The sequence below is a fragment of the Macaca thibetana genome, chromosome 1, assembly GCF_024542745.1.
Source record: "Macaca thibetana thibetana isolate TM-01 chromosome 1, ASM2454274v1, whole genome shotgun sequence".
NCBI classification, from domain to species: domain Eukaryota; kingdom Metazoa; phylum Chordata; class Mammalia; order Primates; family Cercopithecidae; genus Macaca; species Macaca thibetana.
The window spans coordinates 119,493,708-119,515,535 of NC_065578.1; the positions used below are offsets into that span (position 1 = coordinate 119,493,708).

At 41.8% G+C, this 21,828-nt stretch overlaps 1 protein-coding gene across 26 annotated transcripts in view; it reads left to right on the forward strand.

The window, feature by feature from the left end:
• Window positions 1–21,828, forward strand: part of LOC126931165 (myomegalin) — a 382,023-nt gene that overhangs the window by 67,130 nt on the left and 293,065 nt on the right. For all 26 annotated transcript variants that reach the window (XM_050749061.1, XM_050749186.1, XM_050749050.1 and 23 more), the window contains exon 4: window positions 9,984–10,094. In XM_050749061.1, the coding sequence (XP_050605018.1) occupies window positions 9,984–10,094 (111 nt within the window). The remainder of the gene's footprint in view (window positions 1–9,983; window positions 10,095–21,828) is intronic.

The following is a 21,828-nucleotide window of genomic DNA, read 5'->3' on the forward strand; positions in this document are numbered from 1 at the left end:
GGGAGGCTGAGGCGGGAGAATTGCTTGAACCTGGGAGGCGGAGGTTGCAGTGAGCTGAGATCGCGCCATTGTACTCCAGCCTGGGCAACAAGAGCGAAACTCCGTCTCAAAAAAAAAAAAAAAAGGAAACACCATGTTGGCATAAAAGAGTTGATGAGTGGAACACCAAGTTAGTTGGCTCTGGTTGACATTTTCTATGGTAGAATGTGGTGCGTGAAAGTTATGCATATTTTTCAGAACAGCCTAATACTTATGTATTAGATCATATGTTTCTGTTTTATCTGAGGGTTATCACAAAACTTTACCTTTTTATAAAACTTAATAATCTATGAGTATTCAGTATTGAGAGCCACTTAGAGGATAGATACTTCGTCTGACCCTTCTTTTAAGGCCGTATAATATAGGTAGGAGTGGTATACAGAATATTTAGACGTGATTCATTCTAAGCCATTTACCTTTAACTGAATTGAATCAAATTTGACTTTAACTGAATGTTTATCATTAAAAATAATCTCTTTTAAAAGATAAAGGATTGAGTTAGTTACTTCTCTCAGCTTTGGTTTATCTCTTTGTCTTCTTTTAAAACAAAGCTTTATTGAAACAAGTAACACTCTATACAGCTCACCTTCTTAAATCGTACAATTCTATGATTTTAGTATATTCACAGAGTTGTGCAACCATCACCACTGTCTAATTTCAGTATGTGCGTCTCACTCCAGTAGGAAACCTCATACCTATTAACACTCACTTCCCATTTTCCCTCTCCCTGGTTCCCGGAAACCACTAATCTACTTTCTCCCTGGATTTGCCTATTCTGGACATTTCATATAAATGGAATTATACAGAATGTGACCTTTTGTGTCTGGCTTCTTTCAAATTATCGTATAATGTTGTCAAGGTCATTTATGTTGTAGCATGTATCAGTACTTCATTCCTTTTTACAGCTGAGTAATATTCTATGATTTGGATATGCTAAATGTTGTTTATCCATTCATCAGTTGAAGGACATTTGAGATACTTCCAATTTTGGCTATTACGAATAATGCTGCTATGAACATTTGTATACAAGATTTCATGTGGCCATATGTTTTCAATTTTCTTGTGTATATAACTAGGAAAGGAATTGCTAGGTCGTACGGTAACTCTTTGTTTAACTTTTTGAGAGCCAACTTTAGTTTATTCATCTTGAAAATGAAGAAAACAATTTTTTTTAACATAGATTGGTGGTCAGATCCTTTAGGGTCACCAGGAAGATTATTTACAGTGAAGGATACTTTTTGAAAAGTTACAGGGGGCCTGAGGTAGAAGAGGGAATACCTTATCAGTTGCAAGTGAATCCCAGGCTCAGAAGGGTCATACAGTCTCATGATTAAGGCCCTGATGCGTATCAGCATGGGGTCAAAATGTTGGAGTTATAGTCTGTGCTCCTCCACTTTTTCAGTGAACAACTCAGTTAACCTCCTGATGTCTCTCTGTCCTAGGCAGTAAAATGGGGATCATCATATCTCCTACTTCAAAGGTTGTGGTAAAGATAAATGAAATAATACACGTGGAAGTGCTTGGTACATTGTCAAATCCAATGTAGATGATTGTTGTTGTGAAGACGGTATAATGGTATCTGATTAACTTTGTAATACAGGGCCAAGTCATTCAAAACAGCCAGGAATTAAACTTTTTATCTGTACAATTCAGATTTTATGAGAACAGCATAGAGACGCTCAGACACATAGATGTATTATAAATAAAATATGTGTGTGTAAAATGAACCAGCCCTCTCTTCTTCCTGCCCCATCTCTTCTTGTCTATCCCCATCCCCAATCCAAAATAAGATGAGCTCCTGGTTGTAGTTCCCTGGGTGCTAAAAAGCAGGAAATACTCCCCAGACATTTGTGTACCCTTCCCATAGGGCTGTTTTGAAAATATGACAATTAGCAAAGTTATAGGTTAAATCGCCTATTGGGCATCATCCTTGAGTCATTGTTACTGCTTTTGTCTTAGAAATACGGTGTCTTTTACATGCACTTACCGCTTCTGTAGCACAAGGCAGCCAGAGCTCTCAGCCTCAACAGGTAGACTCTCATTACCTTTTAGGGCTACAGGAGAGCCTGTGGGCATTCTGAAATTCTTCAGAAAGTAATAGCTCTCTCACTGGCCTTTGCTAGGAGTGTTCCTATGAGAAAATGTGTTTTAAGCACAGAATTTCAGGATGGCCAAAGGTCTTAAAAGCCCTCTAGATCTAACTCCTAGCTGATGTGGGAAATCTTTTAACAGTATCCCTGACAGGTGATTCTTTAGTTTTGGTCAAGCCCCTTTTGTGACAGGAAGTTTATTCTGTCTCATGATGTATGTGCTCGCTAAAAATCTGATGTATAGACATATGGATGGAGTGTGGTAATATCTTTATTACATCTAACTTTACTAGAGAATTTATCCTTATATCTAATTGATAACTGCCTCCCTGTAATTCCTACTTTCATTCCCTTTAAAATAGTTTCTTAAAAATTATAAACTGTTTTACAAACAACAGGAATATACAAAGAATAATTAAACACTTGTCCATGTATTGAGTATCTAAATGGTGGCAAACATTATTTTTAGTGTATTTGTCTCAGGTGAAGAAACAAAAGTGAGCATTACAGATACAGTTGCAACCTTCTTAGTATCCTGCCCACATCCCAGTCTTCTGACCGCCTTCCTATAGTTAACTATTAAGTAGTTTCCTCAAAATGACTCAATGAGCATGCCTGTAATCCCAGCACTTTCGGAGGCCGAGGCGGGCGGATCACAAGGTCAGGAGATCGGGATCATCCTGGCTAACTCGGTGAAACCTCGTCTCTACTAAAAATACAAAAAATTAGCCGGGCGTGGTGGTGGCGCCTGTAGTCCCAGCTACTCGGGAGGCTGAGGCAGGAGAATGGCGTGAACCTGGGAGGCGGAGCTTGCAGTGAGCGGAGATCGCGCCACTGCACTCCAGCCTGGGTGACAGAGGAGACTCCGTCTCAAAAAAAAAAAAAAAGACTCAATGAGAAAAAGGAGAGCCAGGATTTGAACGTTGCTCTTCTTAGCTCAAAGCTATTGCTCTTTTCACAATTCCATGCTACCCAACCTAGATAAATACGTATAATAGTGATCGTATTTATTGTCTATGTGTAAACGGATGTAAAGTGTCAAGGGTTACTTAAAGCACTTCTCTTCTGTTCTTCTGTTTGCCATATTAACTTATTTTAAAAATATTTTTCTTTTCTTTCTTTCTTTCTTTCTTTCTTTCTTTCTTTCTTTCTTTCTTTCTTTCTTTCTTTTTCTTTCTTTCTTTCTTTTTTTTTTTTTTTGAGACAGAGTCTTGCTCTGTTGCCCAGGCTGGAGTGTAGTGGCGTGATCTCGGCTCACTGCAAGCTCCGCCTCCTGGGTTCACGCCATTCTCCTGTCTCAGCTACTGCTGGGACTACAGGTGCCCGCCACCCCCACACCCGGCTAATTTTTTGTATTTTTAGTAGACATGGGGTTTCACCGTGTTAGCCAGGATGGTCTTGATCTCCTGACCTCGTGATCCACCCGCCTCGGCCTCCCAAAGTGCTGGGATTATAGGTGTGAGCCACCACGCCTGGCCTTAAAATATTTTTATGTTCAAGGAAGATAAAGATAAAAATTATCCACAGATACCAAATTAGTAGAGTTAAAATTGTGGAAGTTTTATTATATTTGAGAATAATTTGTCCATTAAGATGATTAATCATTTTTTGTTAGTGAAGCTTTATTTTTAGGAGAAAGATTGGTAAAAAAATTAATATGTTTTCAAGTACATTCATTAGATGAGCTATCTGGGGGGTCTGAGTATGATTAAGCAAATGTCAAGCTGGGTTTTTTTCAAGGCAGACTTGACAGTTGGTTGTGTTAATGGGGCATGACAGGCAACAGCTGGGTGGTAATCCTCCTCCTACTGTTGGTATCGATTGAGTCTTTATTTACGTCGTATTTCTAGTCTGGACTAGGACGTTATTCCAGGGGTAGAATGAAGAAATTAAGGAAAAAGAAGGGAAGAGCCATTAAAGTTTGCAAGAAACATTTTGAGACCAAAGTAAAGATATTAGACGTACTATGAGAAAAAGCAAGAACAAAGGTAGAAGCACAACCCCTTGCTCAAGAATCTGCAGTGTTTTATTTCCTAAGCAATGCAGAGGTTATCAACACACAGGCCTGTATGCTGTGAGCTAGTAGGTTGTGTGTGCATCTCAGCTATGTGTGCCTTTGTTTGGTAAAGCTTTTTTAAATTTCTTTTCCAAGTTTCCACATGCAGCACTGATGTTTGTTAAAGCTGCAAGGAAAGAAGTAAGACGAAACCTAAGCAGTACACAAAGAAAATAATCTTTCCAGTCAGCAGTTCCTGACCCTCCCCACCCCCACTGCCCTCCTCCCCACCACTTCCCTTCCCCTAACTCTTGTCCAGATTGAGAGCCAGGATCCTGGAGGGGCAAACTCCAGGCTCCTCACCCTGACTTTCAAGATCTCCCTGAAACGGCTTTTTATTTCCCCTCATCTCTGTGTCCTATTTCAGGACAGTATGTGCCCTTTGCTTTGGCCTGGTGGACACTGTACTTTTGCTCATATTCCACCTGCCTGGACTGCCTTGTGCCTTTCCAAGCTCGACTCATCCTTTGAGACAGAGTCTTGTTCTGCTGCCCAAGCTGGAGTGCAATGGCATGATCTCTGCTCACTGCAGCCTCCACCTTCCAGATTGAAGCAATCCTCATGCCTCAGCCTGCTGAGTAGCTGGGACTACAGGCACGTGCCACCATGCCCGGCTAATATTTGTATTTTTAGTAGAGACAGGCTGGCCAGGCTGGCCTTGAACTCCTGACCTCATGTGATCCGCTCATCTGGACCTCCCAAAGTGCTGGGATTACAGGCGTGTGCCACCGCGCCTGACCCAGTTTTTACTATTTGTATAGTTGATATTGTCCTTTATATTTTGTCATATGTGTTTGTTCATATTTGTTCAGAACTGTTGTAGAAAGTCCAGATTCTGCCTGGTATATTAAAATGAGTCTGTTAGAATAATTTCTTTTACTTATAATCTTTTTATAAGGAGGAATGCTATTAGGTGTGCTTTTCTATCCTAAAACATCTACATAATCTTGTGTATAGATTAAGTCATATTAATCCAATGAGAAATAAATCGGCAGGTTAATTACTCATCCATTCTTTAATTCAGCAAATATTTATTGAGCACCTGCCATGTACCAGGCACCATTCTGGGCACTGGTGACACAGCAGTGAACAAACCAAGAAAACAGCCCCTTTTTCTCAGGAAGTTTACATGCTGGTGGGGAGAGACAGACAAGAAACAAAACAAATAAGTGCATGTAGTATTTTAGAAGGTGATAGTGCTACGGAATAAAAAACAATGAAGGGGGAATCCGAGAGCTGGGATGAGGCACGGGGTGCCTAAATAGAGTATTCACTTCACTGAGAAGGTGACATTCGATCAAAGATGAAGAAGGTGAAGAGAGAATCCTGCACCTACGTAGAGAAAGAGCAGCCAGGCAGAAGGGTCAACAAGTTCAAAGGCATCGAAAAAGAAACCTTCTCTTGCTTCCTGTTTTTGAGAGACAACAAAGAGAAACAGTGTGGCTGGAGCAGAGAGCAGGGGGAGAGAGGTAGGAAGAAGTAGAGGAGGTAAGAGGAGAGGCGAGAAGAGAGTGTAGGGCGTCAGGCCTTGCAGTCTGGTGAAGGGACATCACCTTTCACTCTGTGTTAGATGGGAAGCCAGGGGGGCTCTCCAGCAGAGGAGTAATCCGACATATTTTAAAAGGGTCACTGTGGCTGCTGTGCTGAGAATAGGCTATAAGGGAACAAGAGTGGGAGCCAGAACACCAGTTAAGGCGCTATTCGGGTCGTGTAAGGAAAAGATGGCAGTACTGTGGATCAGGGTGGTAGAAATACCAGTGGCAGTAGCGGTAGTATAACATATATATAAAATATATATATAGTAGTATGATAGTATATATAATATAGTATAATGTATATTATATACATAATACAACAGCTACACCATATACGTACTACCATATATGTTAATATATATACTATTATATATAGTATATATAATAAGATTTGCAGACAGATGATATGTAGGAGACAGAATGAATCAAGAATGATTGAAAGGTTTAGGCCAAAAAATCTGAAAATATTGACTTGTTACAAATTGAAAAAACATGTAGTGAGCGAGGAGCATGTTTACTGGGAAAGATCAGGCATTCAGTTTCAGATATCACAAGTATGTGAAGTCTAAATTCAAGCAGAGATTTCTACTAGGAAGTCAGATATCAATTGGAGTTCAGGGAAAAGATCAGGGTGGGCATATAAACTTAGAAATTTAAGTGAACAAAACGTCCTTTTTTTTCCTATTCTAGAATAAGTGTTCTACCAAACATAGTTTCTTTGGGACTATTAAAATAAACTTTTTTCATAGTATTGGAAATCCATGAGATGAGCCAGGCCATATATAACAAAGCAAAACGTACGATATTTATGGAATACTTACCTATTCATTTATTCCACAAATATTTAGGGAGTGCTTCCTGAATATTATGCAATAAGAATACAAGGACACAAAATATGCCTTGTCAGCCCTCAAAACACTCTAGCTGGGTTGAGGTCATTGTAAACAGGCTGTGGCAGCACAATGGGATGAATGCTGCTGGAGAGGTCTCAGGTTGTTATGGAAGCTGTAGGAGTTTACGAAGACGTATTAGTCATTGACTTTTTCCTGGGGCAGCTTCAGACTAGTTGGAAAGATCAAGCACACAAAAAGTCGCATAACTCTAAAAGATGTAAATAACCTTCAAGATAACAAAAGCCACATCATAAGGCAGCAGATGAACACTTGTCGAACGTTAATATCTGCCTTAGAGTTCAAAAGAGGAAGAAGTCTTCCAGGCTAGGGTAACAGGAAAGGCTTTGCTTGGGTGGAATTTGGGAACATTCAAGTTGAATGATCTAAGCAAAGAGTTGAATATGTAGGGCTAGATCTTGGGTGAGAAGACTTGGTTGGAGATTTGGGAGTTGTTTCAAAGGTGAAAGTATAGCCCTAAAAGTGGATAAAACCTCCATGGGAAACAAAAAAATGTGAACAGAAAAAAAGTAAAAGGAAAAAGTAGAAGGTAGAAGGCTAAGGACTTACCATTATTTAAATACCCACTTTCAGGAGCTGGCAAAAAACATAGAAAAAGGAGCCAGAGAGATAGAAGAACAAGATATCACAGAGGAAAGAGGCATAAATGTCCAACAGAAATCTAGGATGCATAAGAATACCCTTATGCATGGATTCATATGCAGTTTTACTTCCTGTAAAACTTATATGAAATTATCTTACCTGATAAAGGAATCTAAGCAGACAGCCAAAGCATGGTTAAACACTAATCTAGACTCTAGCACTCTGGCTTCCTTTGAGCAAAATGGAGGTGATAATAACTGGGTTATCACCTTGCAGAGCTTAGACCAGGAAAGGGCCTTAAAAATCACTAATTTTGGCCAGGCGCAGTGGCTCATGCCTGTAATCTCAGCACTTTGGGAGGCCGAGGTGGGAGGATCACAAGGTCAGGAGATCGAGACCATCCTGGCTAACATGGTGAAACCCTGTCTCTACTAAAACTACGAAAAATTAGCCAGGCATGGTGGCGGGCACCTGTAGTCCTAGCTACTCAGGAGGCTGAAGCAGAATGGCTTAAACCCGGGAGGCAGAGGTTGCAGTGAGCTGAGATTGCACCACTACACTCCAGCCTGGGTGACAGAGTGAGACTCCGTCTCAAAAAAAAAAAAAAAGAAAAAAGAAAAATCACCAATTTTAAAGTGAGGACAGTTAGGCCTCTAGAGAAGTGCACGCCTACGGTCGATAACATAGCTATTTAGTAAGAGAACTGGGAATGGAAAAGGTTATTTTGAGTCGTTTTAACTTAGACTTTTTTCTTCACTGTCTCTAACTAAGCCTAATTGGCATTCTCTTATTCTAATAATTCAGATTTAGTGAAAATAGTTAAATGAATTTTAAATGTGTAGTTTTGTTTTCTCAAATGGTAAATATTTTGGCTTGCCTATTTTGCCTATTTATAATCTAAATCTATTTGGGAAAATGCTTCACTCTAATTATGCCCTCCTGAGGCCACTTTATCCACTCAAACGTTTTCTATCTTTCAAGGCAAAGTGCAAATTCAACTCCTAATGCAGCTTTCTCTGATCACCCCAGGAAGAACTGACTACCCTTTCTTACGGGCTCCCCCGGAGTCAACGTTTTTCAAACTTAGGCTGAAACTTCTTAGTGAGTCATGAAATCCATCTGGTGGGTCACTCCCAGAAAAAGAAACAGGAAATATCAGGGTACATCACACGGAGTGATGGTGACAATTACTTTTTGAAACACTTACTTCAATTAAGAGTGTATGCATATGTACTAGATTGCAATGTAACATGTAAAAGTTGAAAAGCACAGGTTTGGGGGATCCTAATGTAAAACACATATCTTAACATGTCATGACCAGCTGTATGGCCACGTAGCTCTTTCAGAGTTGGGACTTTCTTGATCTATATATCCCTCATGCCCAATGTCCTACCTGGTGGGTACTCAGGAGTTGTTGACTGGAATGATTATGAAGGTTTGGGAAGGATTTGGAAGACTGAAAAGCAGGTAGGTTGGGGAGGAAATGAGGGCTTGAATTAAGTGTAAAGTTTTTAGTTTCCTTTACCTTGGATATTAATATATTTTTTTTCAACCTGATATTATTGCCACCAAGAACCCATGTTTGGTATCTGTGCTGTGGGATTGTCTCCCATCACCTTCAGTGTAATGTGGTATAAATAATACTTCCTGCTAATGTTGCAGCTGTCACTCAAGGATCTTAAATTACTTTAGGAGCAAGATCTGTGATGAGTGCCCGACTCCACTTGGCAGGTGCCAGAGTTAAGAACCAGTGACTGCCTGAAATCTTTGGGCTCCAGGATGACGGCTCCCTCTTTGTCATCCTCCCACACTCTCTTCTGCCCATCCCTTCTTCCATGGAGGGAGGATCCCTTGACCCTGCCTCTTTCTGAACTTTGTAACTGGTTAACAGAAGTCTGCAAAGATTCCACTGAGCTAGAAGATTTGCTGTTTCTTTGTGGGTAGCTATGGTGTGTTTTGGGGGATGGCTCATGGCAATAAAGGCTATTAATTGAACTGCCTCAGAGCTCGAAAAGCTTGGGGCTGAAAATTGCAAAGGAACTCATTAGAGGTGAGCTCTGGATTATCAAAGGAAATGGAGACTCCTCTGGTTAGAAGCTCTTTGAGATTTGCACTGGACAGAAAGGGGATATTTGACATGTGGTTACCATTTTGTGGGCCATTTTATGTACATGTGGTCTTTTCTATAGCAACCTTATTTCTTGCTTCTGGCCACACACCTTTTGGTCTTATAGTCCAAATCAGCCACAAGTCACTTAAATACCCCCTCCCCACCCTTTATTTCCTTCTCTTCTTTGCAACCTCACTGTCACCTTGAATTACTCCCCTCCGCCATTCCTGGAAGCTCTTGGGGGTCATTCTCTCCTTTCCGAGAAGCTGTTAACTGCCTACAGTTGGGCCTGGGAGGCTCCAGGAGGGTGACAGCAGAGTCCTGGCTTGGAGTCGGGTTACACCACTTGTGTCTGAGTTCACGCAGTATGTTCCTCTGTCAGGGATTCCACAAATATCTCCCTGAGGTAAAAAAGGAAAGTGTGCTGCGCTCCAGCACCCAGAGCAGTGAGCCCAGTCCTGAGTCCCGGAGAGAGCTCCAGCAATAGGGGCCATGTCGCCATAGCCCCAGCCTCTCGGTCCGCAGCCTCAGCAGCGTCCCAGCCGGCTGGCTTCATGCTGCGGTGCAGCTGCACCATGTTCCTGGGTTGAGGGGGCAATCGGGCACGCTCCTCCCCATGGGTTGCCCATCATGTCTAATGGATATCGCACTCTGTCCCAGCACCTCAATGACCTGAAGAAGGAGAACTTCAGCCTCAAGCTGCGCATCTACTTCCTGGAGGAGCGCATGCAACAGAAGTATGAGGCCAGCCGGGAGGACATCTACAAGCGGGTGAGTGCAGGGGCCCGCTTCTCCAGGGCAGGGGCAGGGGCAGGGGACGGTTTGGCCTGCCAGTCGGTCGCTATTCCAGGCTCTTCCTAGCTGGCGCTGTTCTAGTCAGCGAGAGAGATGGGGTTTCCTCCAGCTCTGGTCACCTTAACAACCTGTGACCTTGGACAAACTCATTTCACCTCTCTGGTGCCTGCTTTCTGCTTTCCTTCTCTGTAAAGAAAGAGGGCCGGAATAAATCAGAGGCTCTCTCAAACTCTGACGTGGAATGGTGCGGAACAATCACCTTGGGAGCTGGTTTAAAATGTAGATTCCATGCCTCACCCTAGGAATTCCGATTTAGTAATGTGGAGGAAGGTGGGGTTAGAGGGTACGGCTGGGGTGGATATTTGCATTTTTAAAATGTATTTATTTATTTTAGAAACAGGTCTTGCCCTGTTGCTCAGGCTGGAGTGCAGTGTCACCATCATAGCGCTGAAGCCACCAACTCTTGGGCTCAAATGATGCCTTCTGGCTCAGCCTCCTGAGCAGCTGGGACCACAGGCACGGGACACCAGGCCCAGATAATTAAAAAAAAAATGTTGGCAGGTCACAGTGGCTCATGCCTGTAATCCCAGCACTTTGGGAAGCCAAGGCAGAGAGAGGGCTTGAGGTCAAGAGTTTGAGACCAGCCTGGCCGACACAGTGAAACCCCATCTCTACTAAAAAAATACAAAAATTAGCGGGTGTGGTGGCACGTGCCTGTAGTGCGAGCTACTTGGGAGGCTGAGGCAGGAGAATTGCTTGAACCCAGGAGGCGGAGGTTGCAGTGAGACAAGATTGCACCACTGTACTCCAGCCTAGGTGACAGAGCAAGACTCTATCTCAAAAAAAAAAAAAAAATCATACCAAAGGGCTGGCACTATGTTTTCCAGGCTGGTCTCAAACTCCTGGCCTTTAGATCCTCCCACCTCAGCCTCCGCAGTTGTTGGCATTATAGGCATGAGCCACTTTGCCTGGCAAAATATGCATTTTTAAGCAAGATCCCTGAGGTGGCTCTGAAGCGGACCATCTCCAGGTCATACCTCTCCCAGAGAAAGGCCCTTCCCAGCTCCAGCTTGGTGGGACAGAAAATGATGCTATGGAGAAAAGGGCAGGGGCTAAGGGTGTTTCTGTTCCTTCAGAAATTCATGTTTGCTTTTGAAGATCACTATGCAGATAAGCTTTTAAGACAGAATCTTAGGCATTTTTAGTCTTTGGAATAGCTTGCCTTAGAATGAAGAAGAGTAACCTGTGGGATAGCAGTTGGCCTGGGTGGAGTGGGAGGGGAAATGGCCGCTTCCTTGGATGGGAGGGCTATCTTGATTGACAGGTCAGTGATTGGGTGGGGAAGGAAGACCTACTGGATTGGCTGAGCTGTGGGTGAGATAGGACAACACCTTGGTAAGAGGACACTGGGTAATGGGTTATGAAGATTAAGCCTCATAGCTGGTCACCACAATATTGGTTTCCTCAGTCCTCTCTGTGTCTGGACAAGCAGGACCTGAAGTGGCCCAAGTGACTGGGGACTGGTTGCTTCTGAGCTTATCAGAGATTCTAACTCTCCAACTGTTTACCCCAGAGGACTATACAAATATCATTTTCTATGTGTGCCCTGTCCTGTCAAGAGGATGACTGGGAAGCATTACAGGCTGCTAGATAACATCTTGGATCAGGGGAATAGCTGGTGTCTATGAGACCCAAATGATTATTTGGTAAATTCAATTAACGTGTATAGCTAAATCTGGGGAATTTAACCCTATTTCCTGTCTCTCCTGGGTTTCCATGTTTTAAGTCCAAATTTTCCAGAAGTTGGTCCATATTCACCTTTTATCTTTTATGTAGCTATGTAATGAGTGTCCCTCATTGGAGCTGCCAGGAGTCAAGAAGGATATTGCCAAGTGAGGGCTGGTAACAGAGAGATTGCGAGAGATGGAGGATGTGTGGGAGGATTTGCCTTAGGGTAGGAATAGTGAATGGATTTGTTCACTGTGCACAGGGAGGAACTTTCCCCATTAACTGTCTTCAAGGCAAAGAAGGAAAGGACAATTTCTTTGGTAATTTGAGGGAAAGGAGTTTTGTTTTTTGTTTCTTATTTTTTTTTTTTTGAGACAGAGTCTCACTCTGTCACCCAGGCTAAAGTGCAGTGGCACAATCTCAGCTCCCTGCAATATCCGCCTCCTGGGTTCAAGTGATTCTCCTGAGTGGCTGGGACTACAGACGCCTGCTACCACAGCTGGCTAATTTTTGTATTTTTAGCAGAGACATGGTTTTACCATGTTGGCCAGGCTGGTCTCGAACTCCTGACCTCAGGTAATCCGCCCACCTCAGCCTCCCAAAGTACTGGGATTACAGGCGTGAGCCACTGCGCCCCGCCAGGATTTTTTTTTTTTTAAAGCTTGAATCAGATGGCTGCCTGAATCATTTGGTCTCACTCTCTGCTCCGCCCTAGCTAAAGATCTTTAGGAAACACTTTGGGTGGGGTGTGAGAAGGCACCATTTCTCACCTGGAGAAGTGTGATGAATGAGATTATTGGAGCTGCACAAGGTGTATGTAGGGGGAGTGGAACACAGTGTATTGTCACATGGAGAGAGGACAACCCTTTTGCTAGACTCTAGTATTGCCATGGGTCCCCTACAGGAAGTAGATATGGTCCTGTCTCTATCTAGTCTTACGTGTGAGCAGAGTTGTCAGGCAGCTACTGCATCATATGATTTGAGGGATCCAAACTACTGTATTCTCTCCTGTTCCTTCTCACCAAATGTTTGTTCAATCTGCCTGTCATATTAATTTTCTCATTTGGCTATGATTATTTGAAAAGCGCTAAAGGCTTGTGTTAAAATGTTCTTATTACTTGGGAAACAGAACACATAAAGCCATTATCAATCATTCAGAGTTGAAATTAGTTTATCACACTATGTCATGATGAGGGATTGATAGGAACTAGAGCAGTTCTGGTTTATTTTATTTTATTTTTTGAGACAGGGTCTCGCTCTGTCACCCAGGCTAGAGTGCAGTGGGACCGTCGCGACTCACTGCAGCCTTGACCTCCTGGGCTCAAGTGATCCTCCCACCCCAGCCTCCCAAGTAGCTGGGATTACAGGTGTACCACCACACTTGGCTAATTTTATATATATATATATATATTTTTTTTTTTTTTTTTTTCTTCAGAGATTGAGGTCTCACTATGTTGCCCAGGCTGGTCTCAAACTCCTGGGCTCAAGTGATCTTCCCACATTGGCCTCCTAAAGTGCTGGGATTACAGCCATGAGCCACCATACCCAGCCACAGTTCTGTTTTGATGTAAGAACAAGGGATTCGGAAAACACTGCATTAGGACCTATTGTCAACCAGGAGACCTAGGCAAGTTATTTAGCCTCTCTGAGCCTGTTCCAGCCTCTATAGGACTGGCATTAAGAATAATGCTACAGAAACTGAGAATTATTTTTTCTATGAATAAATAGCAACCATGAAGATGAAATATCAAAACACTTTGTAAACTTAATAACATCACATATATATGAGAGGGTAGTAGTTATATTTCTACCAGTGGTTATAGTTATTATAAAATTTAAAAATGGGGATGAGGTTTGACTCTTTATAATCTCACCTTCATAATTCCCACAGATGTGTCTTATGTTCATTCTTGTTATTCATATTGTGATCCCACAAGATTAAGAAGATTAATTAGCAGCAATGTTGATGAAGAGATGTCATGGGTAACGTGCCCAATATCACATGGTAAATCGTGTGGTTCAGAGGATAATTTAGAGTACTGTTCTGTTACCAAACTTAGTAACAGAAGTTTGATTTTTCTGTTGCTAAGAAACAGAATTTTCTTGATTCTGATTTTTTTTTTTCTTTAGTGTTGGAAGGACACTTCTTTAAAAAAAAAGTAGCAAAAACATTAAATCAAACTCAACTGAGTTAGAATCTGCAATAATTTGAGTGCTGTATGCGTGATTCTTTTTAAGAAAACCAATGCTTGTGAAACATATGTAATGGAAAGTCTATTGTGAGTAGTAATTATTTTATTGATGTGCATATTTATGCTACTGGGAATTTTTGTTGAGCTATTTGTACTTAAGAGTGAAAAATTACTCTTAGCGAGAAACAATAGAGTATTTGATTGACTTCAGGGAAGGGAAATACGGGCAACTTTGGGAGAAGAGGACTGGAGAGTGGGAAGAGTGGGTGCTATCCTTCTGTTTCCAAGTGGCAAGTCTTCTAGGTAGTTGATTGAGGAGACTAAAATAGATATAATCCTTACTTGTAAATGGAAACTATAAGGATTTTAAATTATAAGAGGAGTTGTCAAAGCTAGAGAGTTGTGTTAAAAACCTGAGTATCAACCTTAAAGCAAGTAAATAAAAAAGAAGGAGTTTCTCTCTTTTAAGCTCTTCAGAGAATTAAGAAATAATCTTAAGAATCATCCTGGCCATGGATTAATAAAATAGTATTAATTCATACACAAAAATTGGTTTCTTGAGACTGGCTACTTTTTTGTTGAGTGTTTATCCTGTAAGTTTCCATTTTTGTAAATCATCATAATAAATTTTTTAAAAAGGAAGAGGCTGCTTACCCTCAGTACCGACAGGGTGGGATAAATGCCTACATGATTAGGCACTGCTACCCCCTCTTGGTAGCAAATATTAATTGTAAGTTCAGTTTTTAGGGAAGACAATTTTAAACATACGAAGCAAGCAAAGGAGAAATCATTGCAGTACTCGGACAGTGGAGCAAGATAAAGTGAGAAAATGTTGTGAGTGGTCCACAGCTGAGTATGGCCCACTCCTAGGAAGACTGGCTTGTTAGCATTTCTGGACTGCAGCTGCTGTGGTAAATAATTTTTGGGTGGCAACTTGGCTGACTTCCTCATTGTTGATTGCCTAATCCTGCATTTTCTCATATTAGCCAAGTGTGTCGCCACTGGAATCATGTCTGATCCTGGAATTTATGAAATCCACTGCTGTGTGGTAAACACCCAGTCTCCAAACAGCACACAAAACCATCATCCACTGGGTTTTGGCCCCGATGACTACTTGTCCAACTTGTGTGAATTAAGTTTCCATTCTTTTTTTTTCTTTTTTTTCTGTTTGAGACGGAGTCTCACTCTGTCTCCCAGGCTGGAGTGCAGTGGTGCAATCTCGTCTCACTGCAAGCTCCACCTCCCGGGTTCACGCCATTCTCCTGCCTCAGCCTCCTGAGTAGCTGGGACTACAGGCACCCGCCACCACGCCCGGCTAATTTTTGTATTTTTAGTAGAGACGGAGTTTCACCATGTTAGTCAGGATGGTCTTGATCTCCTGACCTCGTGATCCGCCCGCCTTGCCTCCGAAAGTGCTGGGATTACAGGTGTGAGCCACCGCGCCCGGCCTTTTTGTTTGTTTGTTTTTGTTTTTGTTTTCTTTTTTGAGACAGAGTCTTGCTCTGTCAGCCAGGCTGGAGTACAGTGGCATGATCTCGGCTCACTGCAACCTCCGTCTCCCGGACTCAAGTGATTCTCCTGCCTTAGCCTCCCAAGTAGCTGGGATTACAGGCGTGTGCCACCACACCTGGCTAATTTTTGTATTTTTAGTAGAGATAGAGTTTCACCATGTTGGCTAGGATGGTCTCAAACTCCTGACCTCAGGTAATCCGCCCGCCTCGGCCTCCCAAAGTGCTGAGATTACATGCATGAGCCACCGAGCCCGGTGGGAAATGGCATTTCAAACAGAAGAAACAATATACAAAAGCACAGAGGCGTACAAAAGCAATGTGCACTTGGCACACTCAAATCATTCAGTATGGCTAGATCATGTGGTTTGGAGGGCTTGTGGTGGTAGTAAGATGAGGCTGCAGGGGAGAAATCATGGAAAGCTTTGGACTTATCCATTCATTCATTAATAAACATTAGGTACCTGCTATGTTCCAAGTACTAGAAGTTGGGACTTCAAAGATGAGTAAACCACAGGTTCTAGAGTATAGTAAAAGGCAGGGACAGAGCTATGTACAAAGTGTAAGGAAACTCAAAGGGGGCACTTCCATCCCAAATGAATAGAGTGAATGGAAAGAAAATCTGCAAAAGATTCTTCGTGATGACCCCTGAACTTCGTCTTCAAAGGGGAATAAGCACTAGTCAGTCAATGGACGATGAAGTAGAAGGACAGAGTTTTTGCCACAAGCAAAAGCCTTGAGGCAAGAAACCATAGGCTGCTTGCGCAGAATTAGAAGTGGTTTAGTGTTGGTGGATTTAAGTACTAGGCAAAGAATGAGACTGATATGATGGACACAGTCTTTTGTGCCATTTTAAAGGGTGTAGACTTTATCTTGAGGAAGATAAGGCACCACTGAGGGGCTTTAAGCCGCAGGGAACCTGCTAGATCCCTCTGATGCATGGGAAAGGTGGATTCAAGAGAGTCAAGACAGGAAGTGAGTGAGAACAGACTGGCCAAGCCAAAGAAGACGAAGGCCCGAATGAGGGCTGTGGCAGTAGGAATAGAGGGGAGGCAACTCATCTTTAAAATATGTAAGAGGTAAAATATTTGTAGGATTTGATGATTGATCAGGATGGGAGAATTGAGGGAAAGGAGTCAAGAGGAAGGCCAGGCTAAGGCAAGTCACTTTTTCTGGGCTTCCGGTTCTTTGTGTTTAAATGATTGGGCTGGACCAGGATCGACACACACATCCCTCCTAGATGAAGTCCTGTGATTCTGGGCAGACAGCCTTTCTCTGGGCTCAGAGAATACATGGGTGTTCTCACCCCAGCTTAGGTAGTTGCTTAAAAGAGACTCAGTTTCTCAGCTTCTCTGACAGCTTCTTAGGATGGGAGGTGGCAGGCAGAGCTGAGATGGCTTTAGAACTGCCAGCCAATGTCAGGGAAATCTAGTGCTGTTACCAGGTAGCCGGAGTTATAATTAGCCTAGTTGCTAGGGCAAGGCTGAGATTCTGTAAGCGTGGACTGCCAGCAACAGCTTTTCCCTGCTGGATGAATTTACTTGTTTGAAGGAACAAAGTGGGTATGGATGGGGTGTTTTAAAATGTGTTTTAGATAATTTAAATTTTGCCCTAGGTATAGGATATGTTTAAAGCAGAAAACAGGTTTGCGTTGGGGTAATCAACATCTTGCCTGGGGCAGAAGGAGGGAGAAAAAAATCTACTCTGATATATGTTTGGATAGCTGGAAAGAGACTTACTTTCACCTGAAGGACGATAAGTAAGAACATAAAATCACTGTTCGGAGGTGGAGAGGATCTTGAAGATAATCTACAACGTCCTTTCACTTTTTAAGAAAACCATTTATTTAAAAATAATTTGAGACTTAACAGCAAAGTTATAAAAATAGTATAGAGTGTTCCCATATGCCATTCACTCAGCTTCCTCTAAAGAATAAACCCTTCATTTTAAAGATAAGATGACTAAAGCTCAGAACAGTAATTTGCCTAACGTCACACAGTGAATTACTAGCCAAGCTGAGACTAGAATCCAGGAGCCCTAACTACCTGGTCAGGCTGCTTAGAATGACCTCTGGGATCTTCAACAAAAATTCCAGAAATGTAAGTGCTTGTCAGAACTTAGTTTTTCTTTCTTTTTGCATCGCTGGGCTAAAATAGAACCCGCGCAGCAGGAGCTAGAGTGATTCACGGATAGATGAATCTGCACTCTGTGCCTACTGCCAAAAGAAAAGATTTAGTTCCTCAGCCTCCTCAGGAGTTTCGTCCATGTTTTCCAAAGCCACTGTGAACATATTTTTCTCTTTTGCCTTGCTCCCTGCTCTGGCTTTTGCCATCTCATCTGATCAAGTTCAACTTCGCAGAGAAAGGTGGCTCTGTGATACATGGAGTAGGCACAGAGGGGGCTGGTGCAGACTGGAAAGGGGCCCGCCCTATCGTGTTCAATAGCAGCTAATCCACCCACACACCGACAGCAGTGATCCGACTTGGTACATGCCGTTCTGTGGAGAGCTAAGTAATAGTCATGTGGCTTTTTGCCAAGCAACTTTAGAAGTGACTTTGGACCACAGTGGGCAGTTACCATCCCTGTTATTTAGAAACTTGGCTTGATGAAGTGGGGAGTGAATGAAAGGCACAGGCTGCCTTGTAATGCCAGCTTTTCATCTCCTAGCCTCATGGAAGCCCTGCTGCTGCGAAGGGCCACGAGCCACCTCTTCATGCACACAGGGCTTTAGAAAGCCCACCCAGAGGCTTGGGAAGAGGAAGCCCTTCTTTAAGGTCCCTGGGTGAGTGGCGGGGAGGCTGCCAGCATAAAGGCTATGATCTGGAGCTGCAAAAGGAGGGTCTAGGCACCAGTCAAGGGTCTGAAGTCAGTCAGTTCTTTCAGGTCACTTTTTCTTGGTAAGTCTGAGATCTTCTCCCTGAGACCACACAGGTAGCTGCGTCTTTCAGAGTTACTCCGTCAGACCTCCCACTCCAGATTCTCATCAGTCAAGCTCAGTATCTGCTCAACACAAAAGTAAATCTAGTCTTGCCCACTGTGAACTCCGAAAATTTGAGACAGGTCTCAGTTAATTTAGAAAGTTTATTTTGCCAAGGTTGAGGACACACACCCCTGGCACAGCCTCAGGAAGTCCTTATGACATGCGTCCAAGGTGTTTGGGGCACAGCTTGGTTTTGTACATTTTAGGGAGACATGAGACATCAATCAATGTATGTAAGAAGTACATTGGTTTGGTCTGGAAAGGCGGGACAACGTGAAGCAAAGGCAGGAAAACTTGCAGTGGGGAGGGGGCTTCTAGGTCACAGATAGGTGAAAGACAAATGGTTGCATTCTTCTGAGTTTCTAACTAGCCTTTCCAAAGGAGGCAATCAGATATGCATTTATCTCAGTGAGCAGAGAGATAACTTTGAATAGAATGGAAGGCAGGTTTGCCTTAAACAGTTTCTAGCTTGAATTTTCCTTTTATTTTTTGTATTTTCATTTCCATAGGTTATTGGGGAACAGGTGGTGTTTGGTTACATGAGTAATTTCTTTAGTGGTGATTTGTGACATTTCGGTGAACCCATCACCCAAGCAGTATATACTGCACCCTATTTGTAGTCTTTTATCCCTCACCCGCTTCCCACCCTTTCCCTCTGAGTCCCCAAAGTCTATTGCGTCATTCTATGCCTTTGTATCCTCATAGCTTAGCTCCCACTTATGAGTGAGAACATACGATGTTTGGTTTTCCTTTCCTGCATTACTTCACTTAGAATAATAGTCTCCAATCTCATCCAGATCATTATGAATGCATTAATTTATTCCTTTTATTGGCTGAGTAGTATTCCATCATATATATATCCATCATATATACACACATATATATGATGGGTGTGTATATATACTATAGATACACACCACTTTCTTTATCCACGCATTGATTGATGGGCATTTGGTTTGGTTCTATGTTTTTGCAGTTGTGAACCGTGCTGCTATATGTATGCGTGTTCAAGTACCTTGTTTGTATAATGACTTCTTTTCCTCTGGGTAGATACCCTGTAGTGGGATTGCTGGATCAAATGGTAGTTCTACTTTTAGTTTTTTAAGGAATCTCCACACTGTTTTCCATAATGGTTGTACTAGTTTACATTCCCAGCAGCAGTGTAGAAGTATTCCCTGTTCACTGCATTCACATCTACATCTACTTTTTTTTTTTTTTTTTTTTTAATGGCCATTCTTGCAGGAGTAAGGTAGTATCACATTGTGCTTTTAATTTGTGTTTCCCTGATTATTAGTGATGCTGAGCATTTTTTCACATGTTTGTTGGCCATTTGTATATCTTCTTTTCAGAATTGTCTATTCATGTCCTTAGCCCACTTTTTGATGCGATTGTTTGTTTTTTTCTTGCTGACTTGTTTGAGTTTGTTGTAGATTCTGGATGTTAGTCCATTGTCAGATATACAGATTGTGAAGATTTTCTCCCACTCTGTGGGTTGTCTGTTTACTCTGCTGACTGTTCCTCTTGCTGTGCAAAAGCTTTTTCGTTTAATTAAGTCCCAGCTGTTTATCTTTGTTTTTATTGAATTTGCTTTTGGGTTCTTGGTCATGAAATCCTTGCCTAAGCCAATGTCTATAAGGGTTTTTTCCGATGTTACCTTCTAGAATTTTTATAGTTTCAGGTCTTAGGTTTAAATCCTTAATCCATCTTGAGTTGATTTTTGTGTAAGGTGTGAGATGAGGATCTAGTTTCATTCTCTTACATGTGGCTTGCCAATTATCCCAGCACCATTTGTTGAAAAGGGTGTCCTTTCCTCACTTTCTGTTTTTGTTGGCTTTGTTGAAGATCAGTTGGCTGTAAGTATTTGAGTTTATTTATGGGGTTTTCTATTCTGTTCCATTGGTCTCTGTGCCTATTTTTATGCCTGTATCATGCCGTTTTGGTTACTATGGCCTTATAGTGTAGTTTGAAATCATGTAATGTGACGTCTACAGATTTGTTCTTTTTACTTAGTCTTGCTTTGGCTATGTGGGCTCCTTTTTGATTCCATATAAGTTTTAGAATTGTTTTTTCTAATTCTGTAAAGAATGATGGTGGTATTTTGATGGGAATTGTGTTAAATTTGTAGATTGCTTTTGGCAGTATGGTCATTTTCACAATATTGATTCTACCCATCCATGAGCATGAGATGTGTTTCCATTCATTTGTGTCGTCTATGATTTCCTTCAGCATGTTTTGTAATTTTCCTTGTAGAGGTCTTTCACCTCCTTGGTTAGGTATATTCCTAAGTATTTTATTTTTTTTTTATTTTTTGCAGCTATTGCAAAAGGGATTGAGTTCTTGATTTGATTCTCAGCTTGGTCACTATTGGTGTATAAAAGAGCTACTTATTTGCATGCATTAATTTTGTATCCAGAAATTTTGCTGAATTGTTTTATCAGTTCTAGGAGCTTTCTGGTGGAGTCTTTGGATTTTCTAAGTAAACAATAATATCTTCAGCAGTGACAGTTTGACTTCCTCTATACCAATTTGGATCCCCTTTATATTTTTCTCTTGTCTTGCTCTGGCTAGGACTTCCAAAACTATGTTGAAGATAAGTGATGAGAGTGGACATCCTAGTCTTGTTTCAGTTCTCAGAGGAAATGCTTTTAACTTTTCCCCAGTCATTATTATATTGGCTGTGGGTTTGTCATAGATGGCTTTTATTACATTGAGATATGTCCCTTGTATGCCGATTTAATCATAAGGGGATGCTGGATTTTGCCAAATGCTTTTTCTGCATCTGTTGAGATGATCATGGTGATTTTTGTTTTTAATTCTGTTTATGTGGAGTATCACATTTGTTGACTTGCGTATGTTAAAAATCCCTGCATCCCTGGTATGAAATCCACTTGATCATAGTGGATTATCTTTTTGATATGTTGTTGGATTTGGTTAGCTAGTATTTTATTAAGGATTTTAGTATCTATGTTCATCAAGGATATTGGTCTGCAGTTTTCTTTTTTGGTTATGTCCTTTTCTGGTTTTGGTATTAGGGTGATGCTGGCTTTATAGAATGATTTAAGAAGGGTTCCCTCTTTCTCTATCTTGTGAAATAGTGTCAGTAGGATTGGTACCAATTCTTTGAATGCCTGTTTACATTCCGCTGTGAATCCATCCGGTCTTGGACTTTTTTTTTGGTAATTTTTAAATTACCATTTCAATCTTGTTGCTTGTTATTGGTCTGTTCAGGGTATCTAATTTTTCCTGATTTAAGCTAGGAGGGTTGTATCTTTCCAGGAATTTATCCATCTCTTCTAGGTGTT